This window comes from Vulpes vulpes, chromosome 9, assembly GCF_048418805.1.
Source record: "Vulpes vulpes isolate BD-2025 chromosome 9, VulVul3, whole genome shotgun sequence".
In the NCBI taxonomy this organism is placed as follows: Eukaryota; Metazoa; Chordata; class Mammalia; order Carnivora; family Canidae; genus Vulpes; species Vulpes vulpes.
Genome location: NC_132788.1, coordinates 1,329,406 through 1,356,357, shown reverse-complemented (window position 1 = coordinate 1,356,357; position 26,952 = coordinate 1,329,406). Strand labels below are relative to the sequence as shown.

At 41.6% G+C, this 26,952-nt stretch overlaps 2 protein-coding genes across 2 annotated transcripts; both read left to right on the top strand.

Annotated features, from left to right (window-relative positions):
• Nucleotides 1–9,325: 9,325 nt before the first annotated feature.
• Nucleotides 9,326–10,288, top strand: LOC140594038 (olfactory receptor 9S13-like). Its single transcript, XM_072722405.1, has one exon. It carries the CDS (start codon nucleotides 9,326–9,328, stop codon nucleotides 10,286–10,288), a length of 963 nt encoding a protein of 320 aa, XP_072578506.1.
• A 13,400-nt stretch (nucleotides 10,289–23,688) lies between these two features.
• Nucleotides 23,689–24,651, top strand: LOC140594037 (olfactory receptor 9S13-like). Its single transcript, XM_072722404.1, has one exon. It carries the CDS (start codon nucleotides 23,689–23,691, stop codon nucleotides 24,649–24,651), a length of 963 nt encoding a protein of 320 aa, XP_072578505.1.
• The last annotated feature ends 2,301 nt before the right edge of the window (nucleotides 24,652–26,952 follow it).

Here is a 26,952-nt window from a genome sequence, read left to right as displayed (position 1 = left end):
TCACAGTGACTCACTTCACTGTGGGGAGAACTGGCATCTTTGTAATATTGAGTGTTCCAGTTTGGGGATCTGGAATCCCATCATGTTACTTAAGTCTACTTTGGTTTCTCTCTACAGTTTAGTATTTTAGTAATCTCTGCATTGCCAGGATACAGACACTTCGTGTTGGGCATACCATGACTTCTATATGGGACTTAATCAGATTTTGTTTGCTAAATATGCTTATATACTTGTGATTGAGATAGTGTAATTGTAAAAAATTTCCTATAATATCCTTGTTAGAGTTTGGCATTAATATTACATGGGTCTCATAAAATTTTTTATAATACTTTCAGACGAATACTATTTCCTGTTTTTCTACTTTTCTTACAATGGACTTCAGCCTATAAATTTGCCTTTAAACACAGACGATAATGCTTCCAAGCTGCCACTTTTGTTACTCGTCGTATGCAATTTCTATATTTCAAACCCTTGTTCTTCTCAGTCTTTAAAAATAATTGCAACCATCCTAACAAACAAAGTGGAATCTCATAGTGGTTTTGTTCCACAGTTCCCTCTTGACTAACGACATTGAATAATGTCTCTTGAACTTATTTACACCCAGGGCTTACTTAGAAGTATTTTTAAAATTAAAAATACACAAGGATTTTTAAATGATCTATTTGTGATTTACTTTTGGCTTGGTTTCATATAAATTGCACACAAATATATTTTTTACACCTTCAGTCCTTTGAAATTTGTTGAAAGCTGCAATGAATCCAGAATATAAACAATGTGTCAATATGTTCTTTATACTCTTGAAAATAATGTACATCCTCTGACTGATTGATAAAGAGGTGATATATACGTGCATTGCAGTATTACTCAGCCATAAAAACCCATGAAGCCTTGCCATTTACAATAACATGGGTGGATATAGAGGGTCCTATGCTAAGTGAATGAAGTCAGAGAAAAACAATTATCATATGATCTCACTCATGTGTGGAATTTCAGAAACAAAACAAATGAACATAGGGGAAGAAAGGAAAGAAGCAAACCAGAAAACACTCTGAACTACAGAGAACACACTGAGGGTAAGAGAGGCAGGGGACGGGGATGGAGGGCTCGAGTTGATGGGGATGAAGGAGCGCACCTGTCATGATGAGCACCAGGTGCTGTATAGAAGAGCTGAATCACTATACTGTACACCTGAAAAAATATTATACTCTCTTAACTATACTAGACTTTAAACAAAACCTTTAGGAAAAAGAAAACAAAGAATATACATCCTGCTGTTGGATGCCGTGCTCCATTAGGTTATGGTCACTATGCTACAGCCTAAACGTTCCGTATCCAGGTTGGCACCTTGTGTGATTGTTCTATCAGTTCCAAGGGAGGGGGTTAAAATCTCTCACATAGTTGTGGATTTGTACTTTTCTCCCGTAAGGGCCCAGTTTTGCTTTGCATATCCTGAGGCTCTTCTGGCAGGTGCTCACACAGTTAACACGGTTGCCCGTCATGGGGGAACCAAATGTTTCTCATCAATGTGAAGTGTCCTCTTCTCAGCTGGTTTTTCCACTTTGAAGTTGGCTATCGGGCTAGTATAGCAACTGTGGTGGCGTGTGGTTTGTGCTAAAATATTATTTTGCTGAGTATGTTCCCATCACGTTCATTTTCAACATTTTATGTTTCCTTTTTATATCTCTTAAGATTGCATATTATTTTTAATAATACATTTATTTTTATTGGTGTTCAATTTTCCAACCTACACAATAACACCCAGTGCTCATCCCGCCAAGTGCCCCCCTCAGTGCCCGTCACCCATGCACTCCCACCCTCCGCCCTCCTCCCCTTCCACCACCTCTAGTTCGTTTTACAGAGTTAGGAGTCTTTCATGTTCTGTCTCCCTTTCTGATATTTCCTACCCATTTCTTCTCCCTTCCCTTCTATTCCCTTTCACTATTATTTGTATTCCCCAAATGAATGAGAACACATAATGTTTGTCCTTCTCCGATTGCATATTTTTCAGTTTTGTTTCTTCAACCTGGCTACTAGCGCACAACTTTTCATTGGAAATTTCACTTTAATCATGTTGTACACGAGACAGTTTAGTCCTTCACATGATACAGATAAATTTAGGCTTTATGTATACCATGTTCTTTAGTGCTCTTTATTTCTTTCTCCTTTTTTTAACATTCATTTCAAAGTATTATTATTCCACATTTATTATAGTAACTCTAAGTTTTACTTCCATTTGCTCTTTTTTTCTTTTGTTAGGGGTGGCAAACAGATTACAACTTACATTATTGACCTAATACAACCTACGTTAGTATAGTTACTGACTCCCTGAACAATGAGGAAACCCTTTCAACTCTACGTATTTACTCCCAATTACCTGTCTTTGGTGTGGTGTACTTTACTTTCTGCATTTTCAACCTGATGTGCACTGCATAAAATCTGTATTTATTTAGGGGTATCCATATTGGGGCCCTTTTTTATAATCTTCATTCTTTCTGCCATCTCTGAGCTCCCCTCACTCCCAAAGTCAGTTTCCTGCTACCTAAAGGTCACGTCTACTTTTCCTCCTGTGTGAGACAAATTCTCTTCACTTCGTTTTTTTAAATTTATGTTTAGATGCATGCTTCTCTTTATTATGGCTGTTCTCAAACACACGGACATGAAACTAGAGCAGTAATGGATGACCTATCGCACCCACCAACTTCAATATTATCAATCTAGAGCCCATCATAACTACTCCCTTAAACAGTGAAGACTTTAAAGAAAGACAACTCTTATGTTACTATTATCCTTTAAACAATTAATAATGAATTCCTAATATTATAGAATTGCCATTTAGTGTTTCAATTGTCCTGATTGACTCATTTATCCTTTCTGGTGTGTTTTGGAACAGGATTCATAACATCCTTACTCCATGTTCTCATGATGCCCCTAAAGCCTCTCATTCACTGGCTTCCTGTCCCTCTATTTTCATTTCAATATTTTTACTCACCTTCTTTATTGAAAAAACAGATGGCTTATCCTGCAAAGATTCTACATTCTACAGAGGCTGTGCCACTCTTATATTTGTACCTGCCGGATATGAAGGTTCTATTTTCCAAATACTCACCAACCCTCGTTCTTCTCAGTCTTTAAAAATCATTGTAACCATCCTAACAAACAAAGTGGAATCTCATAGTGGTTTTGTTCCACAGTTCCCTCTTGACTAACGACATTGAATTACGTCTCCTGAACTTATTGGCCAGTTGTATGTATCTTTCGAGAAATGCCCATGCAACAAAACCTTTGCCCAGTTAAACATTTGACTGTGTTTTTGTTGCTGAGTTGGAGGAATTCTCTATATTCCATGGATATTTTATCCTTATTAGATATGTATCAATTGTCAAATGTATTTACCTTAATATAGATTTTTGTCTTCGTCTTCAGAGTGTCCTTTGATGCACAAGATTTTAATTTAGATGAAGTTCAATTTGTCTATTTTATCATATTTTAGTTCTGATTCTCCTATTTTGTAGTCTGTACTTTGATGTCATATAGGAAATTGCTGACGAATCCCAAGTCACAATAATTGACACTGATGTCTAGTTCAGCTCTGATAGTTTTATAGTTTTAGCACATGCATTTAGGTATTTGTCCATTTTTTTTTTTTTTAAATAAGAGCTTTTTTTTTTTTTTTAATTTTTTTTTTTTTTTTTTTATGATAGTCGGAGAGAGAGAGAGAGAGAGAGGCAGAGACACAGGCGGAGGGAGAAGCAGGCTCCATGCACCGGGAGCCCGATGTGGGATTCGATCCCGGGTCTCCAGGATCGCGCCTTGGGCCAAAGGCAGGCGCCAAACCGCTGCGCCACCCAGGGATCCCGGTATTTGTCCATTTTGAGTTAATTTTTGTATGTGGTGTGAGGTAAAGCTCTTAATTCATTCTTTTGCATGTGGATTATAGACTTTTTTCCTCAACATTTATGAAAAATACTCTTTTCTCACTGTTGGATGGTGCCCTTGGGCCCCTCGTTGAAAATCACAGGTGAGTTTATTTCTGTATTTTGATTCGTTTCCTTGACTCTATGTCTATCCTCGTGCAAGCACAACACTGTTCTGCTTCAAAGTCAGTTTTGAAATCAGGAAGTGTCAGGCCTCTTACTTTGCTCTCTTCATATATTTTTTCAGCCATTTAGGGTCAATTTTTGCCAAAAAAAAAAAAAACACCATGAAATATAAAACGGTAATCGGACTTTGATAGGATTACATTGAATCTATATGTAAACATGAGGAGTACTACATCTAGACATTAGTAAGTCCTCCGGTCCATGATCATGGGATATCTTCACATTGATGTGGGTCCTCTTCATCTTTCCACAATGATTTGTACTTTTTTGGATCTCCTAAGATGATCACGTAGTTTTTCCCCCTGAATTCCATGTCTATGGTGTATTATATGGAGGGATTTTTCTTTTTTGTATATTGGTCTACTCTCGTATTCCTGGATAACTCTCACTTGGTTATGCTGTATAATCCCTGTGAAGTTTATAATACTGTTCACATCTATTATTTCCTTGCTGATACTTAGTTTTGTTGTTTTATCCATTATTGAAAATAGAGTATTGAGGCTTTTTTATGTTTTTATTGGAGTTCAATTTGCCAACAAATAGCATAACATCCAGCGCTCAACCCGTCAGATGCCCCCCTCAGTGCCCGTCACCCAGTCACCATTCCCCCCACCCACCTCCCTTTCCACCACCCCTTGTTGGTTTCCCAGAACCAGGAGCCTCCATGTTCTGTCACTTTCTCGGATATTTCCCATTCAGTTCCCCTCCTTTCCCTTTAATCCCGTTCACAATTTTTATATTCCTCGTATGAGTGAGACCATATGATGATTGTCCTTCTCTGATTGACTTACTTCACTCACCATAATATCCTCCAGTTCCATCCACGTTGAAGCAAATGGTAGGTATTTGTCATTTCTAATGGCTGAGGAATATCCCATTGTATACATAGACCACAGCTTCTTTATCCACCATCTTTCGATGGGCATCAAGGCTCCTTCCACAGTTTGGCTACTGTGGACATTGCTGCTAGAAACTTTGGGGTGTAGGTGACCCAGCGTTTCACTGCATCTGTATCTTTGGGGTAAATCCCCAGCAGTGCAATTGCTGGGTCGTAGGGCAGGTCTATTTTTCACTCTTTGAGGAACCTCCACACAGTTTTCCAGAGTGGCTGCATTCCCACCACAGTGCAAGAGGGTTCCTCTCTCTCCACATCCTCTCCAACATTTGTGGTATCCCATCTTGTTAATTTTCACCATTCTCACTGGTGTGAGGTAGGATCTCCTGGTGGTTTTGTTTTGTATTTCCCTGATGGCCAGTGATGGGAGCAATTCCTCATGTGCTTGTTGCCCATGTCTATGTCTTCCTCTGTGAGATTTCTGTTCATGACTTTAGCCCATTTCATGATTGGATTGTTGCTTCTTTGCTGTTGAGTTTAATAAGTTCTACATAGATCTTGGATACTAGCCCTTTAGCTGATAGGTCATTTGCAAATGTCTTCTCCCATCTGTAGTTGTCTTTTAGTTTTGTTCACTGTTTCTTTGGTGTGCAGAAGCTTCTTATCTTGATTAAGTCCCAATAGTTCATTTTTGCTTTTGTTTCTCTTGCCTTCATAGATAGATCTTGCAAGAAGTTGCTGTGGCCAACTTCAAAAAGGGTGTTGCCTGTATTCTGCCCTAGGATTTTGATGGATTCTTGTCTCACGTTTAGATCTTTCATCCATTTTGACTTTATCTTTGTGTCTGGTGTCAGACAATAATCTAGTTTCGTTCTGCTACACATGGCTGTCCAATTTTCCCAGCACCATTTATTGAAGAGACTGTTCTTTTTCAACTGGATAGTCTTTCCTGCCTTGTTGGATATTAGTCGGCCATAGAGTTGAGGGCCCATTTCTGGGTTCTCTATTCTGCTCCATTGATGTATGTGTCTGTTTTTGTGCCGGTACCACAGTGTCTTGATGGTCACAGCTTTGTAGTACAACTTGAAACTTGGCATTGTGATGCCCCCGGCTCTGGTTTTCTTTTTCAATATTCCCCTGGCTATTTGGGGTCTTTTCTGACTCCACACAAATCTTAAGATTATTTTCCAACTCCCTAATGAACGTTCATGGGATATTTTTAAAAGATTTTATTTATTTATTCATAATATACAGAGAGAGAGAGAGAGAGAGAGAGGCAGAGGGAAAAGCAGGCTCCATGCAGGGAGCCGAGCATGGGACTCAATCCCCTGTCTCCAGGATCATGCCCTAGGCTGAAGGCGGTGCTAAACCACTGAGTCACCGGTGCAGCCCCCAAGTCCATGGGATTTGGATAGGGATTGCACTGAATGTGTAAATTGCCCTGGGTAGCAGAGACATTTTCACAATATTAATTCTTCCAATCCATAAGCATGGAATATTTTTCCATCTCTTTGTGAGTTCCTCAATTTCTTTCACAAGTGTTCTGTAGTTTGAGGGTATAGATCCTTTCCTTCTTTGGTTGCTTTATTCCTAGGTATCTTATGCTTTTGGGTACAATTGTAAATGGATGGACTCCTTAATTGTTACAGCTACATTCACTTTGAGTTCTGAAGGATATATTCGGCTAGATGCAGAATAATAGTTGATAAGTATTTTCTTTGAAGAAAAGAAAATATATTTCCTTTTAATTTGGCTTCCATTATTTTTAATCTGGTAAGACAATGGTCAGTCTTATTTCTAACTTTAAACGTTGAAATGACTATGTCTTCTTTTTTGGTCTTCTTTGTAAAGAAAGGTTTTATTATTTATTTTAGAGGAGGGGCACTGGGAAAGGGAGCGAGGGTCTCAAACAGATTCTGTGCTGAATGTGAGGCTGCCATGGTAACCAACCAATCTCACCACTCTGAGGTCACAACCTGAGCAGAAGGCAGGAATCAGAGTCCTAACTGACTGTTCCACTTAGGTGCCCCTGAAGTGATTGTCTTCTTTCTCAGAATGCTTTTATAGTTTTCTCTTTATTTTGACTCTAAATATTTTTACTATGATATGTCCAAGTGTGGCGTTCTTTGTATAAATGCTGCTTTGATTTTGTAGGTTAATGAATCTGTAGAAAAATATCTTTCATTGTTTTGAGATAACACCTGGCCATTAACTCCTCAAGCACTGATTCAGCATATTAATCTCTTTAATCATTTTTTGGAATTCAAATATGTATATCTCTATGCTATTGATCTCTAACACTCATTTCTGATTTTTTCTGTCCTTTTGTCTCTCAATACTTCACTCTGAGTATTTTCCACTGATCTGTATTCTACTTCACAAATTTTCTTCTTAGCTAATCTTTGAAATTCATTCATTGAGTTCCTAATTTTAGCCATTGTACTTCTAAACTGTTACATATTATTCGCTTTATTGCTTGCAAATTTCAAATAAGATTGTAAGTCTCAACTTCCATTCTTTTGTTTTGTTATTTATTTATTTATTTTATAAGAAATTTATTTTTTATTGGTGTTGAATTTGCCAACATACAGAATAACACCCAGTGCTCATCCCGTCAAGTGCCCCCCCTCAGTGCCCGTCACCCATTCACCCCCACCCCCCGCCCTCCTCCCCTTCCACCACCCCTAGTTCGTTTCCCAGAGTTAGGAGTCTTTATGTTCTGTCTCCCTTTCTGATATTCTTCTTTAAAAAATTATTTATTCATGAGAGATACAGAGACAGACACACACACACACAGAGAGAGAGAGAGAGAGGCAGAGACACATGCAGAGGGAGAAGCAGGTTCCATGCAGAAAGCCCGACGTGGGACTCGATCCTGGGACTCCAGGATCATGCCCTGGGGCAAAGGCAGGCCCTAACCACTGAACCACCCAGGCATTCCTCATCTTTCATTCTTTAAAATAATAACTTTATTAAAATTTACATATGTGTTACACCAAAATCGGAAACCTCTTGGGGTTTCTCTATGGTTAGGTAATTTTAATTTTTATTGCAGGAATTCAATTTTTTAATTCTGTCTGGAAGTAATTACAAAAAGCTTTTAGAGGGGATCCCTGGGTGGCGCAGCAGTTTGGCGCCTGCCTTTGGCCCAGGGCGCGATCCTGGAGACCCGGGATCGAATCCCACATCGGGCTCCCGGTGCATGTAGCCTGCTTCTCCCTCTGCCTGTGTCTCTGCCTCTCTCTCTATCTCTCTGTGACTATCATAAATAAAAAAAAAAAAAAAAAAGCTTTTAGAGAAAACATCTGCAGTCTAGGATAACATGTCTTCAACTCGATATATATTAATTTCTGCAGAGTTTTCGAGCATAGCATGCAGATCGTGTCTTTTTTTTTTCCCCTGGGCTTTATGAATATTTTTTTTAATTAATTTTTATTGGTGTTCAATTTACCAACATACAGAAAAACACCCAGTGCTCATCCCGTCAAGTGTCCACCTCAGTGCCCGTCACCCATTCCCCTCCAACACCCGCTTTCCTCCCCTTCCACCACCCCTAGTTCGTTTTCCCGAGGTAGGAGTCTTTATGTTCTGTCTCCCGTCCTGATATTTCCCAACATTTCTTTTCCCTTCCTTTATATTCCCTTTCACTATTTTGTATATTCCCCAAATGAATGAGAACATACACTGTTTGTCCTTCTCCGATTGACTTATTTCACTCAGCATAATACCCTCCAGTTCCATCCACGTTGAAGCAAATGGTGGGTATTTGTCGTTTCTAATTGCTGAGTAATATTCCATTGTATACATAAACCACATCTTCTTTATCCATTCATCTTTCGATGGACACCGAGGCTCCTTCCACAGTTTGGCTATTGTGGCCATTGCTGATAGAAACATCGGGGTGCAGGTATCCCGACGTTTCATTGCATCTGAATCTTTGGGGCAAATCCCCAACAGTGCAATTGCAGATCGTGTCTTAATATACTTTCAGTTATTGAAATGGTCAGAAGCTCAGCTGCATACTTACTCCTGATTTAACTCACTCCCATGGTGCATCCTGGCTGGTTCGTAGTAACCAACCACTGTCAGCATGAACTCTGCAAGACAGGCAAAATCTCACTGCTTAACCAATTGCCTTTCAGATTCTGCTTCACAAAGACTTAGGAATCAAGGGAAGAAGAAATGCTCAGTACTGATATCACTGGACCAACGCGTTTATCTTGAATATTGTTTATTAATTCTTTGCTAAACCATTAACTCCATTATACCTTTAACCAGATTTTTGACTGTTGTTGTTTATCTTTCTAAATAGTGTCCCGCAGGGAGTTTAGCTTGACCCACTTAATCTGCCAACACAAAGGGGTAATTCCCCTCTGGAGGACCGAGGCTCATGCCATTTCAGAGTAATGGAAACCTCTCCAAGGTCTACGTTCAAGATTTTGTGCTGGAGGGATTTGCAGGTGGCCTTGAGACTCAGGCCCTGCTCTTTGCTGTATTCCTGGCCCTGTACATGGTGACTGTCCTGGGTAACCTCCTCATGATCATTGTTATCACCCTGGATGCCCAACTGCACTCCCCAATGTACTTCTTCCTCAAGAACCTCTCCTTTGTGGACTTGTGCTACTCATCTGTGATCGCCCCCAATGCACTGGCCAACTTCTTCTCCTCATCCAAGGTCATCACCTTTGCAGGATGTGCCACCCAGTTTTTCTTTTTATCCCTGATGGCCACAACTGAAGGCTTCCTCCTGGGTGTCATGGCCTACGACCGCTTCATGGCCATCTGTAGCCCCTTGCGCTACCCCAGCACCATGTGCCAGTCTGCCTGCACTCGCCTGGTGCTGGGCGCCTACTGTGGAGGCTGCTTCAACTCTGTTGTGCAGACCAGCTTCACATTCCACCTCCCATTCTGCAGCTCCAACCGCATCAACCACTTCTTCTGTGATGTGCCCCCTCTGCTCCAGATCGCCTGTGGCAACACGGCCATCAATGAACTTCTCATGTTTGGCATCTGTGGGCTCCTCCTTGTGGCTGTGACGATTGTGATCCTCATCTCCTATGGCTACATCACAGTGACCATCCTGAGGATGGGATCAGGAGCTGGGAGACGCAAGATCTTCTCCACCTGTGGCTCCCACATGACTGCAGTGACCCTCTTTTTTGGGACTCTCTTTGTCATGTATGCCCAGCCAGGAGCAATTGAGTCCATGGAGCAGGGCAAGGTGGTCTCTGTCTTCTACACGCTGGTCATCCCAATGCTCAATCCCCTCATCTACAGTCTGCGAAACAAGGATGTGAAGGAGGCCCTGTGGAGGCTGGGACAGAAACACATGGCCATGTGGAGGATGTGCTGAAGGGAGTCAATGTGTCCTGCAACCTTGATGGAGGATACGGAGATTGTCACAGGTGGGGTGATGGAGTTATTATGTAACAAACATGAACTGCTGTCATAAAAGAATAGGCTTTAGAGATGCGCTGTACCCTGTATCTACAACCAACAATGATTACTGTGCCCTGATAAAAGGATTAAGTGGTAGTTCCTACGTCAAGTGCTCTCTTTTGAATAAAATTGTTAAAAATGAGTCTTCCATATAGGAAAGAAATTAATGGTTGCTGCAGTGGAGGGGATGGGGAATGGGGTAACCGGATGACGAGCATAAAGGTGGGCACATGATGTCTATGATTCTCTTCTGCTCACACCTGAGGCCCAGAGAGACTTCTGGTCTTTGGAGCCTGGCCGTGTAGGGGCGGGTGGGTTCATACAGAGCTTGATGACAGTGGTACCCAGGGGAACTGGGAGTCCCAGGGCACTCCAGAGGCCAGAAGACAAACAAGCTCACCTAATTGGCCATTCAAGCCTCCAAATCCCAGCAGTTCAGGAGGAGAGACCTTCCGAGCCCCATGACCCTAAGCTGCACGCCCTTGCACTACTGCCTGGATGAAGCAACAAGATGTGGCAGCTGAAGTGAGCTGAGGCCATTTCCTCCTCTGCTTCTACCAGAAACCAGGAGCTCCTGAAGCTTGAACATGGAGCACCCATCCACACAGTTTCTGTGACCCCAAGACCCTCCCCTGCCCCTCCCAACACTCTCTGCATTGCATGGGAACCCAAAGCTAAGAAGGAGGGGTGACAGTTCTACAAGCCGACCTCATCATCATCTGCATAGACATGGGCTGTGTGACCTTCAGCAGTCATGACCCTCACCTGGAGGAGGTAAGGGTCAAGGCAGCCATCCCTCAGGGGTCCAGGGTATGAAGGACACCAAGTGTGTAAGGGAGGCATCAGAGCTATGGTAGGCAGGAAGCACTCAGCAGGGCTTGCCTCAGCAGCTGAAGGGGTGACCCCACTCCTGCCCTGGCCAGCACTATTTGGGCTCAGGGTCATTCCATCTGAAGGAACAGCTTTTCATTATAATCAGAGGATCACAGCACCAGGCTCCCTCGTGACCTGAAATGTATTTCTCAGGCTCAAATCAGCAGCTCACCAGAGAAGTGAGAACACACTTCTAAGGGACATGGCCACAGGGTGAGGGATGCAGAAATAGTGTAGTTCAAGGCCAGCCCTGGGGAGCTCATGGCTCTGCAGGAAGGCAGACATGACAACAAACATGTGCAATATGATGGGACACAGGCAGTGAGGGGGGTGTGTGACCAGGTTGCTGATGGCACAAACAGGAAACAGTCACTTCAGAGAGGTGACGGAGAGCCCGTGGGGAGACAGGACACATTTCAAATGTGTCCAGCACGTTTGGCTCCTCTCCTCTGCACATCACTTCTACCTGTCTCTCGCCTGTATTTCTACAGGGTTGTCTTATTCTTGCGGGTCAAGGATTATGTGTATATTGTGCAGACAAGTCCGTTTCCCTTCCCGTATTGCAGTGTGCCTTCCCAAGCTGTGCTCTGCCTTGACACACTCTGCAGACTCACTGGATTTTCATGTAGCTCCATCCACAAGGTATTTCCTCCGTGCTTTACTCCTTTTTGCTCCCTGCACAGGACATTTGGGAGGCACTTTCCTGCTTGAGGACCTGGAGGGTCTTCTCTATTCTCATCACTATTTTGCTTTCAAATCTAACTCGGCATTCAGCCTGGACTGTTTTGTGTGTCTAGTATGAGGTAAGAGCCAAATCTCAGTGGTTAGCCTATGACTCTTAATTGACCCAGATTTTTTACTTTTCCATAGACTACCCACCTGTTTGGTAAATGGGGTGTCTAGACAAGCACTGAGTTGACTTCCAGGCTCTCTGTTGTGTTCCATACTCAGATGGCCTATCCTCTGTCGCTATCATTGGTTCATCACACCTACTGTGCGTTGCTGATAGTGCAAATCCCCCTCGCTGTTTCTCAAAACTGTCTTGGAAACACTAGTGTTGCAAAATTCAACATGGTTTTAGGATCACCTCTTCAGATTGCACAATAAAAAATCACAGTGACTCACTTCACTGTGGGGAGAACTGGCATCTTTGTAATATTGAGTGTTCCAGTTTGGGGATCTGGAATCCCATCATGTTACTTAAGTCTACTTTGGTTTCTCTCTACAGGTTAGTATTTTAGTAATCTCTGCATTCCCAGGATACAGACACTTCGTGTTGGGCATACCATGACTTCTATATGGGACTTAATCAGATTTTGTTTGCTAAATTTGCTTATATACTTGTGATTGAGATAGTGTAATTGTAAAAAATTTCCTATAATATCCTTGTTAGAGTTTGGCATTAATATTACATGGGCCTCATAAAATAACATGGAAATTTTCCTTCTATTGTTTTGAAGATTTTGTGTAAGATTCAGTCTTGGTAGACTTGGTCATAGTTAGTAAAGGTATTCACTTTCCACGGCAAAGCCATCTAGGCCTGGAACCTGTTCCATGGAAAGATTTTACAATACATATCACATTTCTCAATAATTACGAAACTTAGAGATCTTCAACCTCGTTCATTATTGGGACATTTGGATTGGGTGAAATCTTTCTAGTAGTTTTCAAATTCCACAACTTTTTAAGTTTATGAAAACACTCTGTCACAATCCACTCCGATTCAAGGGTCTCAGGGATAACCTCCTTTCCTTCCCGACCTCAGTAATTTCTGCCTTTTCTCCTTCGTCCCTCAAAAGTCTGGTTATTCGATCAGTCATCCCAAATTATCACCTTTTGTTATAACGTCTCTCTGGTGTATGTCTGTTTTGTATTTAATAAATTTTCTTCTTTACTTTCTTCCCTTCCAATTTTTTGGGACTCATGCACTAATTTTTTATAATACTTTCAGACGAATACTATTTCCTGTTTTTCTACTTTTCTTACATATGGACTTAAGCCTATACATTTGCCTTTAAACACAGACGATAGGGATCCCTGGGTGGCGCAGCGGTTTGGCGCCTGCCTTTGGCCCAGGGCGCGATCATGGAGACCCGGGATCGAATCCCACGTCGGGCTCCCGGTGCATGAGCCTGCTTCTCCCTCTGCCTGTGTCTCTGCCTCTCTCTCTCTCTGTGTGTGACTATCATAAATAAATTTAAAAAAAAAATTTAAAAAAAAATAAAAAAAATAAACACAGACGATAATGCATCCAAGCTGCCGCTTTTGTTACTCGTCTTATGCAATTTCTATATTTCAAACCCTTGTTCTTCTCAGTCTTTAAAAATAATTGCAACCATCCTAACAAACAAAGTGGAATCTCATAGTGGTTTTGTTCCACAGTTCCCTCTTGACTAACGACATTGAATAACGTCTCTTGAACTTATTTACACCCATGGCTTACTTAGACGTATTTTTAAAATTAAAAATACACAAGGATTTTTAAATGATCTATTTGTGATTTACTTTTGGCTTGGTTTCATATAAATTGCACACAAATATATTTTTTACACCTTCAGTCCTTTGAAATTTGTTGAAAGCTGCAATGAATCCAGAATATAACCAATGTGTTAATATGTTCTTTATATTCTTGAAAATAATGTACATCCTCTGACTGATTGATAAAGAGGTGATATATACGTGCAATGCAGTATTACTCAGCCATAAAAACCCATGAAGCCTTGCCATTTACAATAACATGGGTGGATATAGAGGGTCCTATGCTAAGTGAATGAAGTCAGAGAAAAACAATTATCATATGATCTCACTCAAGTGTGGAATTTCAGAAACAAAACAAATGAACATAGGGGAAGAAAGGAAACAAGCACACCAGGAAACACTCTGAACTACAGAGAACACACTGAGGGTAAGAGAGGGGAGGTAGCGGGGGATGGGGGGCTCCAGGCGATGGGGATGAAGGAGTGCACCTGTCGTGATGAGCATCAGGTGCTGTATAGAAGGGCAGAATCACTATACTGTACACCTGAAACTAATATTATACTCTCTGAACTATACTGGACTTTAAACAAAACCTTTAGGGAAAAGAAAACAAAGAATATACATCCTGCTGTTGGATGCTGTGCTCCATTAGGTTATCGTCTCTATGTTACTGCCTAAGCGTTCCGTATCCAGGTTGGCACCTTGTGTGATTGTTCTGTAAGTTCCAAGGGAGGGGGTTAAAATCTCTCACATAGTTGTGGTTTTATACTTTTCTCCCATAAGTGCCCAGTTTTATTTTGTACATCCTGAGGCTCCTCTGGCAGGTGCTCACACGTTTAACACGGTTGCCTGTCTTGGGGGAACCAAATGTTTCTCATCACTGTGAAGTGTCCTCTTCTCAGGGGATTTTCCAATTTGAAGTCTGCTATTGGGCTAGTATAGCAACTGTGGTGGCGTGTGGGTTTTGCTAAAATATTATTTTGCTGTGTATGTTCCCATCACTTTCATTTTCAACATTTTATGTTTGCTTTTTATATGTCTTATGATTGCATATTATTTTTCATAATAAATTTATTTTTTATTGGTGTTCAATTTGCCAACATACAGAATAACACCCAGCACTCATTCCGCCAAGTGCCCCCCTCAGTGCCCGTCATCCAGTCACCCCCACCCCCCGCCCTCCTCCCCTCCCACCACCCCTAGTTCGTTTCCCAGAGTTAGGAGTCTTTATGTTCTGTCTCCCTTTCTGATATTTCTCACACATTTCTTCTCCCTTCCCTTCTATTCCCTTTCACTATTATTTATATTCCCCAAATGAATTTGAAGACATAATGTTTGTCCTTCTCCTTTTCATTGGAAATTTCACTTTAATCATGTTGTACACGAGACAGTTTAGTCCTTCATATGATACAGATAAATTTAGGCTTTATGTATACCATGTTCTTTAGTGCTCTTTATTTTTTTTATTTATTTTTTATTTTTTTTTAAATTTTTTATTTATTTATGATAGTCACAGAGAGAGAGAGAGACAGAGACAGAGACATAGACAGAGGGAGATGCAGGTTCCATGCACTGGAAGCCCAACGTGGGATTCGATCCCGGGTCTCCAGGATCGCGCCCTGGGCCAAAGGCAGGCGCCAAACCGCTGCGCCACCCAGGTATCCCTCTTTATTTTTTTTAAATTAATTTTTATTGGTGTTCAATTTACCAACATACAGAGAAACACCCAGTGCTCTTTAATGCTCTTTATTTCTTTCTCCTTTTTTTAACATTCATTGAAAAGTATTATTCCACCTTTATTATATTAGCTCTAAGTTTTACTTCCATTTGCTCTTTTTTTCTTTTGTTAGGGGTGGCAAACAGATTACAACTTACATTATTGACCTAATACAACCTACGTTAGTATAGTGTCTGACTCCCTGAACAATGAGGAAACCCTTTCAACTCTACGTATTTACTCCCAATTACCTGTCTTTGGTGTGGTGTACTTTACTTTCTGCATTTTCAACCTGATGTGCACTGCATAAAATCTGTATTTATTTAGGGGTATCCATATTGGGGCCCTTTTTTATAATCTTCATTCTTTCTGCCATCTCTGAGCTCCCCTCACCCCCAAGGTCACTTTCCTGCCACCTAAAGGTCACGTCTACATTTCCTCCTGTGTGAGACAAATTCTCTTCACTTAGTTTTATTTTATTTATGTTTAAATTCATGCCTCTCTTTATTATGGCTGTTCTCAAACACACAGACATGAAACTAGAGCAGTAATGGATGACCTATCGCACCCACCAATTTCAATATTATCAATCTAGAGCCCATCATAACTACTCCCTTTAAACAGTGAAGACTTTAAAGAAAGACAACTCTGATGTTACTATTATCCTTTAAATAATTAATCATGAATTCCTAATATTATAGAATTGCCATTTAGTGTTTCAATTGTCCTGATTGACTCATTTGTCCTTTCTGGTGTGTTTTGGAACAGGATTCATAACATCCTTACTCCATGTTCTCATGATGCCCGTAAAGCCTCTCATTCCCTGGCTTCCTGTCCCTCTATTTTCATTCAATATTATTACTCACCTTCTTTATTGAACAAACACATGGTTTATCCTGCAAAGTTTCTCACACACGACAGATTTTGCTGACCTTGTCCCTGTAGGGTTGATTAGCATATTCTGTTGGTCCTTATATTTCCAGTAACTGGTAGGTCCCAGAGGCTCAGTCGGACTCATGATTGATTTTTCTGGCAGGAATATTTCATAAGTGTTGCGTGTACTTCCACTGAGAGGTCCACCTGGCTGCATCTCTTGTCCTGGAGTAACAGTAGCCATAGGTAATCTTACCTAAACTCGTTGTTTCATTATGGGTTTATCAGATGATAATATTCAAATTCTGTACTTCAATTTTCATTTATTAGTTGCAATATTCTGTAAAGGAAAAATCCCTCTAAACATTGATTTCCTCTGTATGAGGGTCACTGTGTGGCTTCCCTCTGCACCATACTCCAAAGAAGCCAATGAAGGGGGTTTTATTTTCAGTATTAGAAACTCATGAGTTTTTATCCATTTGATATGCTTCAATTAAATTCTCTCAGTTTAAAAGGCTGACAAGATTTTTTCGACGTGGATGGAACTGGGGGGTATTATTCTGAGTGAAATAAGTCAATCAGAGAAGGACAAACATTATATGGTCTCATTCATTTGGGTAATATAAAAAATAGTGAAAGGGAATAAAGAGTAAAGGAGAAAAAATGAGTGGAAAATAGCAGAGAAGGGAGACAGAACATGAGAGACTCCTAACTCTGGGAAACGAACTAGGGGTGGTAGAAAGGGAGGTGGGTGGGGGGTTGGGTGACTGCGTGACAGGCACTGAGGGGAGCACTTGATGGGAGGAGCCCTGGGTGTTCTTCTATATGTTGGAAAATTGAAGACCAATAAAAAATAAATCTACACAAACATTAAAAAATAAAATGCTGGTAAGTGTTCTTATTTCACCTTCATTGTTTCTTTTTTTTTTTTTTTTAATTAATTTTTATTGGTGTTCAATTTACCAACATACAAAAAAACACCCAGTGCTCATCGACCTTCATTGTTTCTTTTTCTAAATTTTTAAATTTGGGGAATATAAAAAATAGTGAAAGGGAATAAAGGGGAAAGGAGAAAAAATAAGTGGGAAATATCAGAAAGGGAGAGAGAACATGAAAGACTCCTAACACTGTAAAACGAACTAGGGGTGGTGGAAGGGGAGGAGGGCAGAGGGAGGGGGTGACTGGGTGGTGGGCACTCACAGGGGCACTTGACGGGATGAGCACTGGGTGTTATTCTGTATGTTGGCAAATTGAACACCAATAAAAAATAAATTTATTTTAAAAAATAAATAAATAAAATTTTGAATTGAGGAACAAAGATCACACGACATTTTTACCAGTTCAAAGTGTACCATTAAGCATGGTCCTTAATTTTTAAAGTATCCACAGTGCTCATCTCTCTGGTTCCAGAAGAGTTTCATCACCCAAAGAAACCCTATTCCCATCAGCACTCTCCCTTCCCTCTCCCAACCATATTTTGGCAAATACAAATGCACTTCTGTCCCTCTTCTGCATATTTTATAAAATGAATTTACAGAATATTCAGGCTTTTGTGCCAAGCTTCATTTATTTAGTATAATTTTTTCAAGGGTCATCCATGGTGTATCTTGTACTAGAACTTTCTTTCTTTCAGGGAACTTGGGTGGTTCGGTCAGTTCAGCATCCGACTCTTGATTTCGGCTCAGCTCATGATCTCAGAGTTGTGAGTCAAGCCCCATATTGGGCTCCATGCTGGGCCCAGATTCTGCTTAAGATTCCCCCCTCCCCTTCTCTCCCTCTGCCCCTCCTCTTGCTCACCTGTGTGCTCCCTCCCTAACCCCCCCCCCACACACACACAAGAACTTTATTTCTTTTGTGGATGAATATTGTTTTGCTGTATGAATATTTCACATTTTGTTTATCTCTTCACCATTTGATGGACATTCGGCTTCCATTAGCTTTTTAGCTATTACGAATATTGCTCCTATGAACACTTGTGAACAGGCTTGTGTGTGAACGTATATTGTCAACTCTCCTGGGCATATCCCTATGTGTGGATTAGGGTGGGTCGTAGGGAAACCCTGTGTCTAACTTTTTGAGGGATGGCAAGACCACTTTCTACAGAGGCTGTGCCACTCTTATATTTTTACCTGCCGGATATGAAGGTTCTATTTTCCAAATTCTCACCAACCCTTGTTCTTCTCAGTCTTTAAAAATAATTGTAACCATCCTAACAGACAAAGTGGAATCTCATAGTGGTTTTGTTCCACAGTTCCCTCTTGACTAACGACATTGAATTATGTCTCTTGAACTTATTGGGCAGTTGTATGTATCTTTCGAGAAATGCCCATGCAAACAAAACCTTTGCCCAGTTAAACATTTGACTGTGTTTTTGTTGCTGAGTTGGAGGAATTCTCTATATTCCATGGATATTTTATCCTTATTAGATATGTATCAATTGTCAAAAGTATTTACCTTAATATAGATTTTTGTCTTCGTCTTGAGAGTGTCCTTTGATGCACAAGATTTTAATTTACACGAAGTTTAATTTGTCTATTTTATCATATTTTAGTTTTGATTCTCCTATTTTGTAGTCTCTACTTTGATGTCATATAGGAATTTGCTGACGAATCCAAAGTCACAATAATTAACACTGATGTCTAGTTCACCCCTGATAGTTTTATAGTTTTAGCACATGCATTTAGGTATTTGTCCATTTTGAGTTAATTTTTGTATGTGGTGTGAGGTAAAGCTCTTAATTCATTCTTTTGCATGTGGATTATAGACTTTTTTCCTCAACATTTATGAAAAATACTCTTTTCTCACTGTTGGATGGTGCCCTTGGGCCCCTCGTTGAAAATCACAGGTGAGTTTATTTCTGTATTTTGATTCGTTTCCTTGGCTCTATGTCTATCCTCATGCAAGCACAACACTGTTCTGCTTCAAAGTCAGTTTTGAAATCAGGAAGTGTCAGGCCTCTTACTTTGGTCTCTTCATATATTTTTTCAGCCATTTAGGGTCAATTTTTGCCAAAAAAAAAAAAAAACACCACGAAATATAAAACGGTAATTGGACTTTGACAGGATTACATTGAATCTATATGTAAACATGAGGAGTACTACATCTAGACATTAGTAAGTCCTCCGGTCCATGATCATGGGATATCTTCACATTGATGTGGGTCCTCTTCATCTTTCCACAATGATTTGTACTTTTTTGGATCTCCTAAGATGATCATGTAGATTTTCCCCCTGAATTCCATGTCTATGGTGTATTATATGGAGGGATTTTTTTTCTTTTTGTATATTGGCCTACTCTCGTATTCCTGGATAACTCTCACTTGGTTATGCTGTATAATCCCTGTGAAGTTTATAATACTGTTCACATCTATTATTTCCTTGCTGATACTTAGTTTTGTTGTTCTATCCATTATTGAAAATAGAGTATTGAGGCTTTTTTATGTTTTTATTGGAGTTCAATTTGCCAACAAATAGCATAACATCCAGCGCTCATCCTGTCAGATGCCCCCCTCAGTGCCAGTCACCCAGTCACCATTCCCTCCACCCACCTCCCTTTCCATCACCCCTTGTTGGTTTCCCAGAACCAGGAGCCTCCATGTTCTGTCACTTTCTCGGTTATTTCCCATTCAGTTCCCCTCCTTTCCCTTTAATCCCGTTCACAATTTTTATATTCCCCGTATGAGTGAGACCATATGATGATTGTCCTTCTCTGATTGACTTACTTCACTCACCATAATACCCTCCAGTTCCATCCACATTGAAGCAAATGGTAGGTATTTGTCATTTCTAATGGCTGAGGAATATCCCATTGTATACATAGACCACAGCTTCTTTATCCACCATCTTTCGATGGGCATCAAGGCTCCTTCCACAGTTTGGCTACTGTGGACATTGCTGCTAGAAACATTGGGGTGTAGGTGACCCACCGTTTCACTGCATCTGTATCTTTGGGGTAAATCCCCAGCAGTGCAATTGCTGGGTTGTAGGGCAGGTCTATTTTTCTCTCTTTGAGGAACCTCCACACAGTTTTCCAGAGTGGCTGCATTCCCACCACAGTTCAAGAGGGTTCCTCTCTCTCCACATCCTCTCCAACATTTGTGGTATCCCATCTTGTTCATTTTCACCATTCTCACTGGTGAGAGTTAGGATCTCCTGGTGGTTTTGTTTTGTATTTCCCTGATGGCCAGTGATGCGGTGCATTTCCTCATGTGCTTGTTGGCCATGTCTATGTCTTCCTCTGTGAGATTTATGTTCATGACTTTTGCCCATTTCATGATTGGATTGTTGCTTCTTTGATGTTGAGTTTAATAAGTTCTACATAGATCTTGGATACTAGCCCTTTAGCTGATAGGTCATTTGCAAATGTCTTCTCCCATCTGTAGTTGTCTTTTAGTTTTGTTCACTGTTTCTGTGGTGTGCAGAAGCTTCTTATCTTGATTAAGTCCCAATAGTTCATTTTTGCTTTTGTTTCTCTTGCCTTCATAGATAGATCTTGCAAGAATTTGCTGTGGCCAACTTCAAAAAGGCTGTTGCCTGTATTCTGCCCGAGGATTTTGATGGATTCTTGTCTCACGTTTAGATCTTTCATCCATTTTGACTTTATCTTTGTGTCTGGTGTCAGACAATAATCTAGTTTCGTTCTGCTACACATGGCTGTCCAATTTTCCCAGCACCATTTATTGAAGAGACTGTCCTTTTTCACCTGGATAGTCTTTCCTGCCTTGTTGGATATTAGTCGGCCATAGAGTTGAGGGCCCATTTCTGGGTTCTCTATTCTGCTCCATTGATGTATGTGTCTGTTTTTGTGCCGGCACCACCGTGTCTTGATGGTCACAGCTTTGTAGTACAACTTGAAACTTGGCATTGTGATGCCCCCGGCTCTGGTTTTCTTTTTCAATATTCCCCTGGCTATTTGGGGTCTTTTCTGACTCCACACAAATCTTAAGATTATTTCTTCCAACTCCCTAATGAACGTTCATGGGATATTTTTAAAAGATTTTATTTATTTATTCATAATACACAGAGAGAGAGAGAGAGAGGCAGAGGGAAAAGCAGGCTCCATGCAGGGAGCCGAGCATGGGACTCAATCCCCTGTCTCCAGGATCATGCCCTAAGCTGAAGGCGGTGCTAAACCACTGAGTCACCGGTGCTGCCCCCAAGTCCATGGGATTTGGATAGGGATTGCACTGAATGTGTAAATTGCCCTGGGTAGCAGAGACATTTTCACAATATTAATTCTTCCAATCCGGAAGCATGGAATATTTTTCCATCTCTTTGTGACTTCCTCAATTTCTTTCACAAGTGTTCTGTAGTTTTAGGGTATAGATCCTTTCCTTCTTTGGTTGGTTTATTCCTAGGTATCTTATGCTTTTGGGTACAATTGTAAATGGATTGACTCCTTAATTGTTACAGCTACATTCACTTTGAGTTCTGAAGGATATGTTCGGCTAGATGCAGAATAATAGTTGATAAGTATTTTCTTTAGAGAAAGGAAAATATATTTCCTTTTAATTTGGCTTCCATTATTTTTAATGTGGTAAGACAATGGTCAGTCTTATTTCTAACTTTAAACGTTGAAATGACTATGTCTTCTTTTTTGGTCTTTTTTGTAAAGAAAGGTTTTATTATTTATTTTAGAGGAGGGGCACTGGGAAAGGGAGCGAGGGTCTCAAACAGATTCTGTGCTGAATGTGAGGCTGCCATGGTAACCAACCAATCTCACCACTCTGAGGTCACAACCTGAGCAGAAGCCAGGAATCAGAGTCCTAACTGACTGTTCCACTTAGGTGCCCCTGAAGTGATTGTCTTCTTTCTCAGAATGCTTTTATACTTTTCTCTTTATTTTGACTCTAAATATTTTTACTATGATATGTCCAAGTGTGGCGTTCTTTGTATAAATGCTGCTTTGATTTTGTAGGTTAATGAATCTGTAGAAAAATATCTTTCATTGTTTTGAGATAACACCTGGCCATTAACTCCTCAAGCACTGATTCAGCATATTAATCTCTTTAATCATTTTTTGGAATTCAAATATGTATCTCTCTATGCTCTTGATCTCTAACACTCATTTCTGATTTTTTCTGTCCTTTTGTCTCTCAATACTTCACTCTGAGTATTTTCCAATGATCTGTATTCTACTTCACAAATTTTCTTCTTAGGTAATCTTTGAAATTCATTCATTGAGTTCCTAACTTTAGCCATTGTACTTCTAAACTGTTACATATTATTTGCTTTATTGCTTGCAAATTTCAAATAAGATTGTAAGTCTCAACTTCCATTCTTTTGTTTTGTTATTTATTTATTTATTTTCTACTAAATTTATTTTTTATTGGTGTTGAATTTGCCAACATACAGAATAACACCCAGTGCTCATCCCGTCAAGTGCCCCCCCTCAGTGCCCGTCACCCATTCACCCCCACCCCCCGCCCTCCTCCCCTTCCACCACCCCTAGTTCGTTCCCCAGAGTTAGGAGTCTTTATGTTCTGTCTCCCTTTCTGATATTCTTCTTTAAAAAATTATTTATTCATGAGAGATACAGAGACAGACACACACACACACAGAGAGAGAGAGAGAGAGAGAGGCACAGACACATGCAGAGGCAGAAGCAAGTTCCATGCAGAAAGCCCGACGTGGGACTCGATCCTGGGACTCCAGGATCATGCCCTGGGGCAAAGGCAGGCCCTAACCACTGAACCACCCAGGCATTCTTCATCTTCATTCTTTAAAATAATAACTTTATTAAAATTTACATATGTGTTACACCAAAATCGGAAACCTCTTGGGGTTTCTCTATGGTTAGGTAATTTTAATTTTTATTGCAGGAATTCAATTTTTTAATTCTGTCTGGCAGTAATTACAAAAAGCTTTTAGAGAAAACATCTGTAGTCTAGGATAACATGTCTTCAACTCGATATATATTAATTTTTGCAGAGTTTTCGAGCATAGCATGCAGATCGTGTCTTAATATACTTTCAGTGATTGAAATGGTCAGAAGCTCAGCTGCATACTTACTCCTGATTTAACTCACTCCCATGGTGCATCCTGGCTGGTTCGTAGTAACCAACCACTGTCAGCATGAGCTCTGCAAGACAGGCAAAATCTCACTGCTTAACCAATTGCCTTTCAGATTCTGCTTCACAGAGACTTAGGAATCAAGGGAAGAAGAAATGCTCAGTACTGATATCACTGGACCAACGCGTTTATCTTGAATATTGTTTATTAATTCTTTGCTAAACCATTAACTCCATTATACCTTTAACCAGATTTTTGACTGTTGTTGTTTATCTTTCTAAATAGTGTCCCGCAGGGAGTTTAGCTTGACCCACTTAATCTGCCAACACCAAGGGGTAATTCCCCTCTGGAGGACCGAGGCTCATGCCATTGCAGAGTAATGGAAACCTCTCCAAGGTCTACGTTCAAGATTTTGTGCTGGAGGGATTTGCAGGTGGCCTTGAGACTCAGGCCCTGCTCTTTGCTGTATTCCTGGCCCTGTACATGGTGACTGTCCTGGGTAACCTCCTCATGATCATTGTTATCACCCTGGATGCCCGACTGCACTCCCCAATGTACTTCTTCCTCAAGAACCTCTCCTTCGTGGACTTGTGCTACTCATCTGTGATCGCCCCCAATGCACTGGCCAACTTCTTCTCCTCGTCCAAGGTCATCACCTTTGCAGGATGTGCCACCCAGTTTTTCTTTTTATGCCTGATGGCCACAACTGAAGGCTTCCTCCTGGGTGTCATGGCCTACGACCGCTTCATGGCCATCTGTAGCCCCTTGCGCTACCCCAGCACCATGTGCCAGTCTGCCTGCACTCGCCTGGTGCTGGGCGCCTACTGTGGAGGCTGCTTCAACTCTGTTGTGCAGACCAGCTTCACATTCCACCTCCCATTCTGCAGCTCCAACCGCATCAACCACTTCTTCTGTGATGTGCCCCCTCTGCTCCAGATCGCCTGTGGCAACACGGCCATCAATGAACTTCTCTTGTTTGGCATCTGTGGGCTCCTCATTGTGGCTGTGACGATTGTGATCCTCATCTCCTATGGCTACTTCACAGTGACCATCCTGAGGATGGGATCAGGAGGTGGGAGACGCAAGATCTTCTCCACCTGTGGCTCCCACATGACTGCAGTGACCCTCTTTTTTGGGACTCTCTTTGTCATGTATGCCCAGCCAGGAGCAATTGAGTCCATGGAGCAGGGCAAGGTGATCTCTGTCTTCTACACGCTGGTCATCCCAATGCTCAATCCCCTCATCTACAGTCTGCGAAACAAGGATGTGAAGGAGGCCCTGCGGAGGCTGGGCCAGAAACACTCGGCCATGTGGAGGATGTGCTGAAGGGAGCCAATGTGTCCTGCAACCTTGATGGAGGATACGGAGATTGCCACAGGTGGGGTGATGGAGTTATTATGTAACAAACATAAACTGCTGTCATAAAAGAATAAGCTTTAGAGATGCGCTGTGCCCTGTATCTACAACCAACAATGATTACTGTGCCCTGAAAAAAGGATTAAGTGGTAGTTCCTAGGTCAAGTGCTCTCTTCTGAATAAAGTTGTTAAAAATGAGTCTTCCATATAGGAAAGAAATTAATGGTTGCTGCAGTGGAGGGGATGGGGAATGGGGTAACCCGATGACGGGCATTAAGGTGGGCACATGATGTCTACGATTCTCTTCTGCTCACACCTGAGGCCCAGAGAGACTTCTGGGCTTTGGAGCCTGGCCGTGTAGGGTGGACGGGTTCATACAGAGCTTGATGACAGTGGTACCCAGGGGAACCGGGAGTCCCAGTGCACTCCAGAGGCCAGAAGACAAACAAGCTCACCTAATTGGCCATTCAGGCCTCCAAATCCCAGCAGTTCAGGAGGAGAGACCTTCCCAACCCTATGCCCCTAAGGTGCACGTCCTTGCACTACTGCCTGGATGAAGCAACAAGATGTGGCAGCTGAAGTGAGCTAAGGTCATTTTCTCCTCTGCTTCTACCAGAAATCAGGAGCTCCTGAAGCTTGAACATGGAGCACCCATCCACACAGTTCCTGTGACGCCAAGACCCTCGCCTGCCCCTCCCAACACTCTCTGCATTGCATGGGAACCCAAAGCTAAGAAGGAGCGGTGACAGTTCTACAAGCTGACCTCATCATCATCTGCACAGACATGGGCTGTGTGACCTTCAACAGTCATGACCCTCACCTGGAGTAGGTAATGGTCAAGGCAGCCATCCCTCAGGGGTCCAGGGTATGAAGGACACCAAGTGTGTAAGGGGGGCATCAGAGCTATGGTAGGCAGGAAGCACTCAGCAGGGCTTGCCTCAGCAGCTGAAGGGGTGACCCCACTCCTGCCCTGACCAGCACTATTTGGGCTCAGGGTCATTCCATCTGAAGGAACAGCTTTTCATTATAATCAGAGGATCACAGCACCAGGCTCCCTCGTGACCTGAAATGTATTTCTCAGGTTCAAATCAGTAGCCTACCAGAGAAGTGAGAACACACTTCTAAGGGACATGGCCACAGGGGGAGGGATGCAGAAATAGTGTAGTTCAAGGCCAGCCCTGGGGAGCTCATGGCTCTGCAGGAAGGCAGACATGACAACAAACATGTGCAATATGATGGGACACAGGCAGTGAGGGGGGGTGTGACCAGGTTACCTATGGCACAAACAGGAAACAGTCACTTCAGAGAGGTGACGGAGAGCCCGTGGGGAGACAGGACACATTTCAAATGTGTCCAGCACGTTTGGCTCCTCTCCTCTGCACATCACTTCTACCTGTCTCTCGCCTGTATTTCTACAGGGTTGTCTTATTCTTGCGGGTCAAGGATTATGTGTATATTGTGCAGACAAGTCCTTTTCCCTCCCGTACTGCAGTGTGCCTTCCCAAGCTGTGCTCTGCCTTGGCACACTCTGCAGACTCTCTCGATTTTCATGTAGCTCCATCCACAAGGTATTTCCTCCGTGCTTTACTCCTTTTTGCTTCCTGCACAGGATATTTGGGAGGCACTTTCCTGCTTGAGGACCTGGAGGGTCTTCTCTATTCTCATCACTATTTTGCTTTCAAATCTAACTCGGCATTCAGCCTGGACTGTTTTGTGTGTCTAGTATGAGGTAAGAGCCAAATCTCACTGGTTAGCCTATGACTCTTAATTGACCCAGATTTTTTACTTTTCCATAGACTACCCACCTCTTTGGTAAATGGGGTGTCTAGACAAGCACTGAATTGACTTCCAGGCTCTCTGTTGTGTTCCGTACTCAGATGGCCTATCCTCTGTCGCTATCTTTGGTTCATCACACCTACTGTGAGGTGCTGATAGTGCAAATCCCCCTCGCTGTCTCTCAAAACTGTCTTGGAAACACTAGTGTTGCAAAATTCAACATTTTATGTTTATGTAAACACTCTGTCACGATCCACTCCGATTCAAGGATCTCAGTGATATCCTCCTTTCATTCCTGACCTCAGTAATTTCGCCTTTTCTCCGTCATCCCTCAAAAGTCTTGATATTCGATCAGTCACCCCAAATTATCACCTTTTGTTATAACATCTCTCTAGTGTATGTCTGTTTTGTATTTAATAAATTTTCTTCTTTACTTTCTTCCCTTCCATTTTCTTGGGATTTCTTTTCTTTTCTTTTCTTTTCTTTTCTTTTCTT

Bases quoted from the DNA above. Each gene is read 5' to 3' on its own strand.
- LOC140594038 (XM_072722405.1), top strand. From the start codon at position 9,326: ATGCCATTTCAGAGTAATGGAAACCTCTCCAAGGTCTACGTTCAAGAT.
- LOC140594037 (XM_072722404.1), top strand. From the start codon at position 23,689: ATGCCATTGCAGAGTAATGGAAACCTCTCCAAGGTCTACGTTCAAGAT.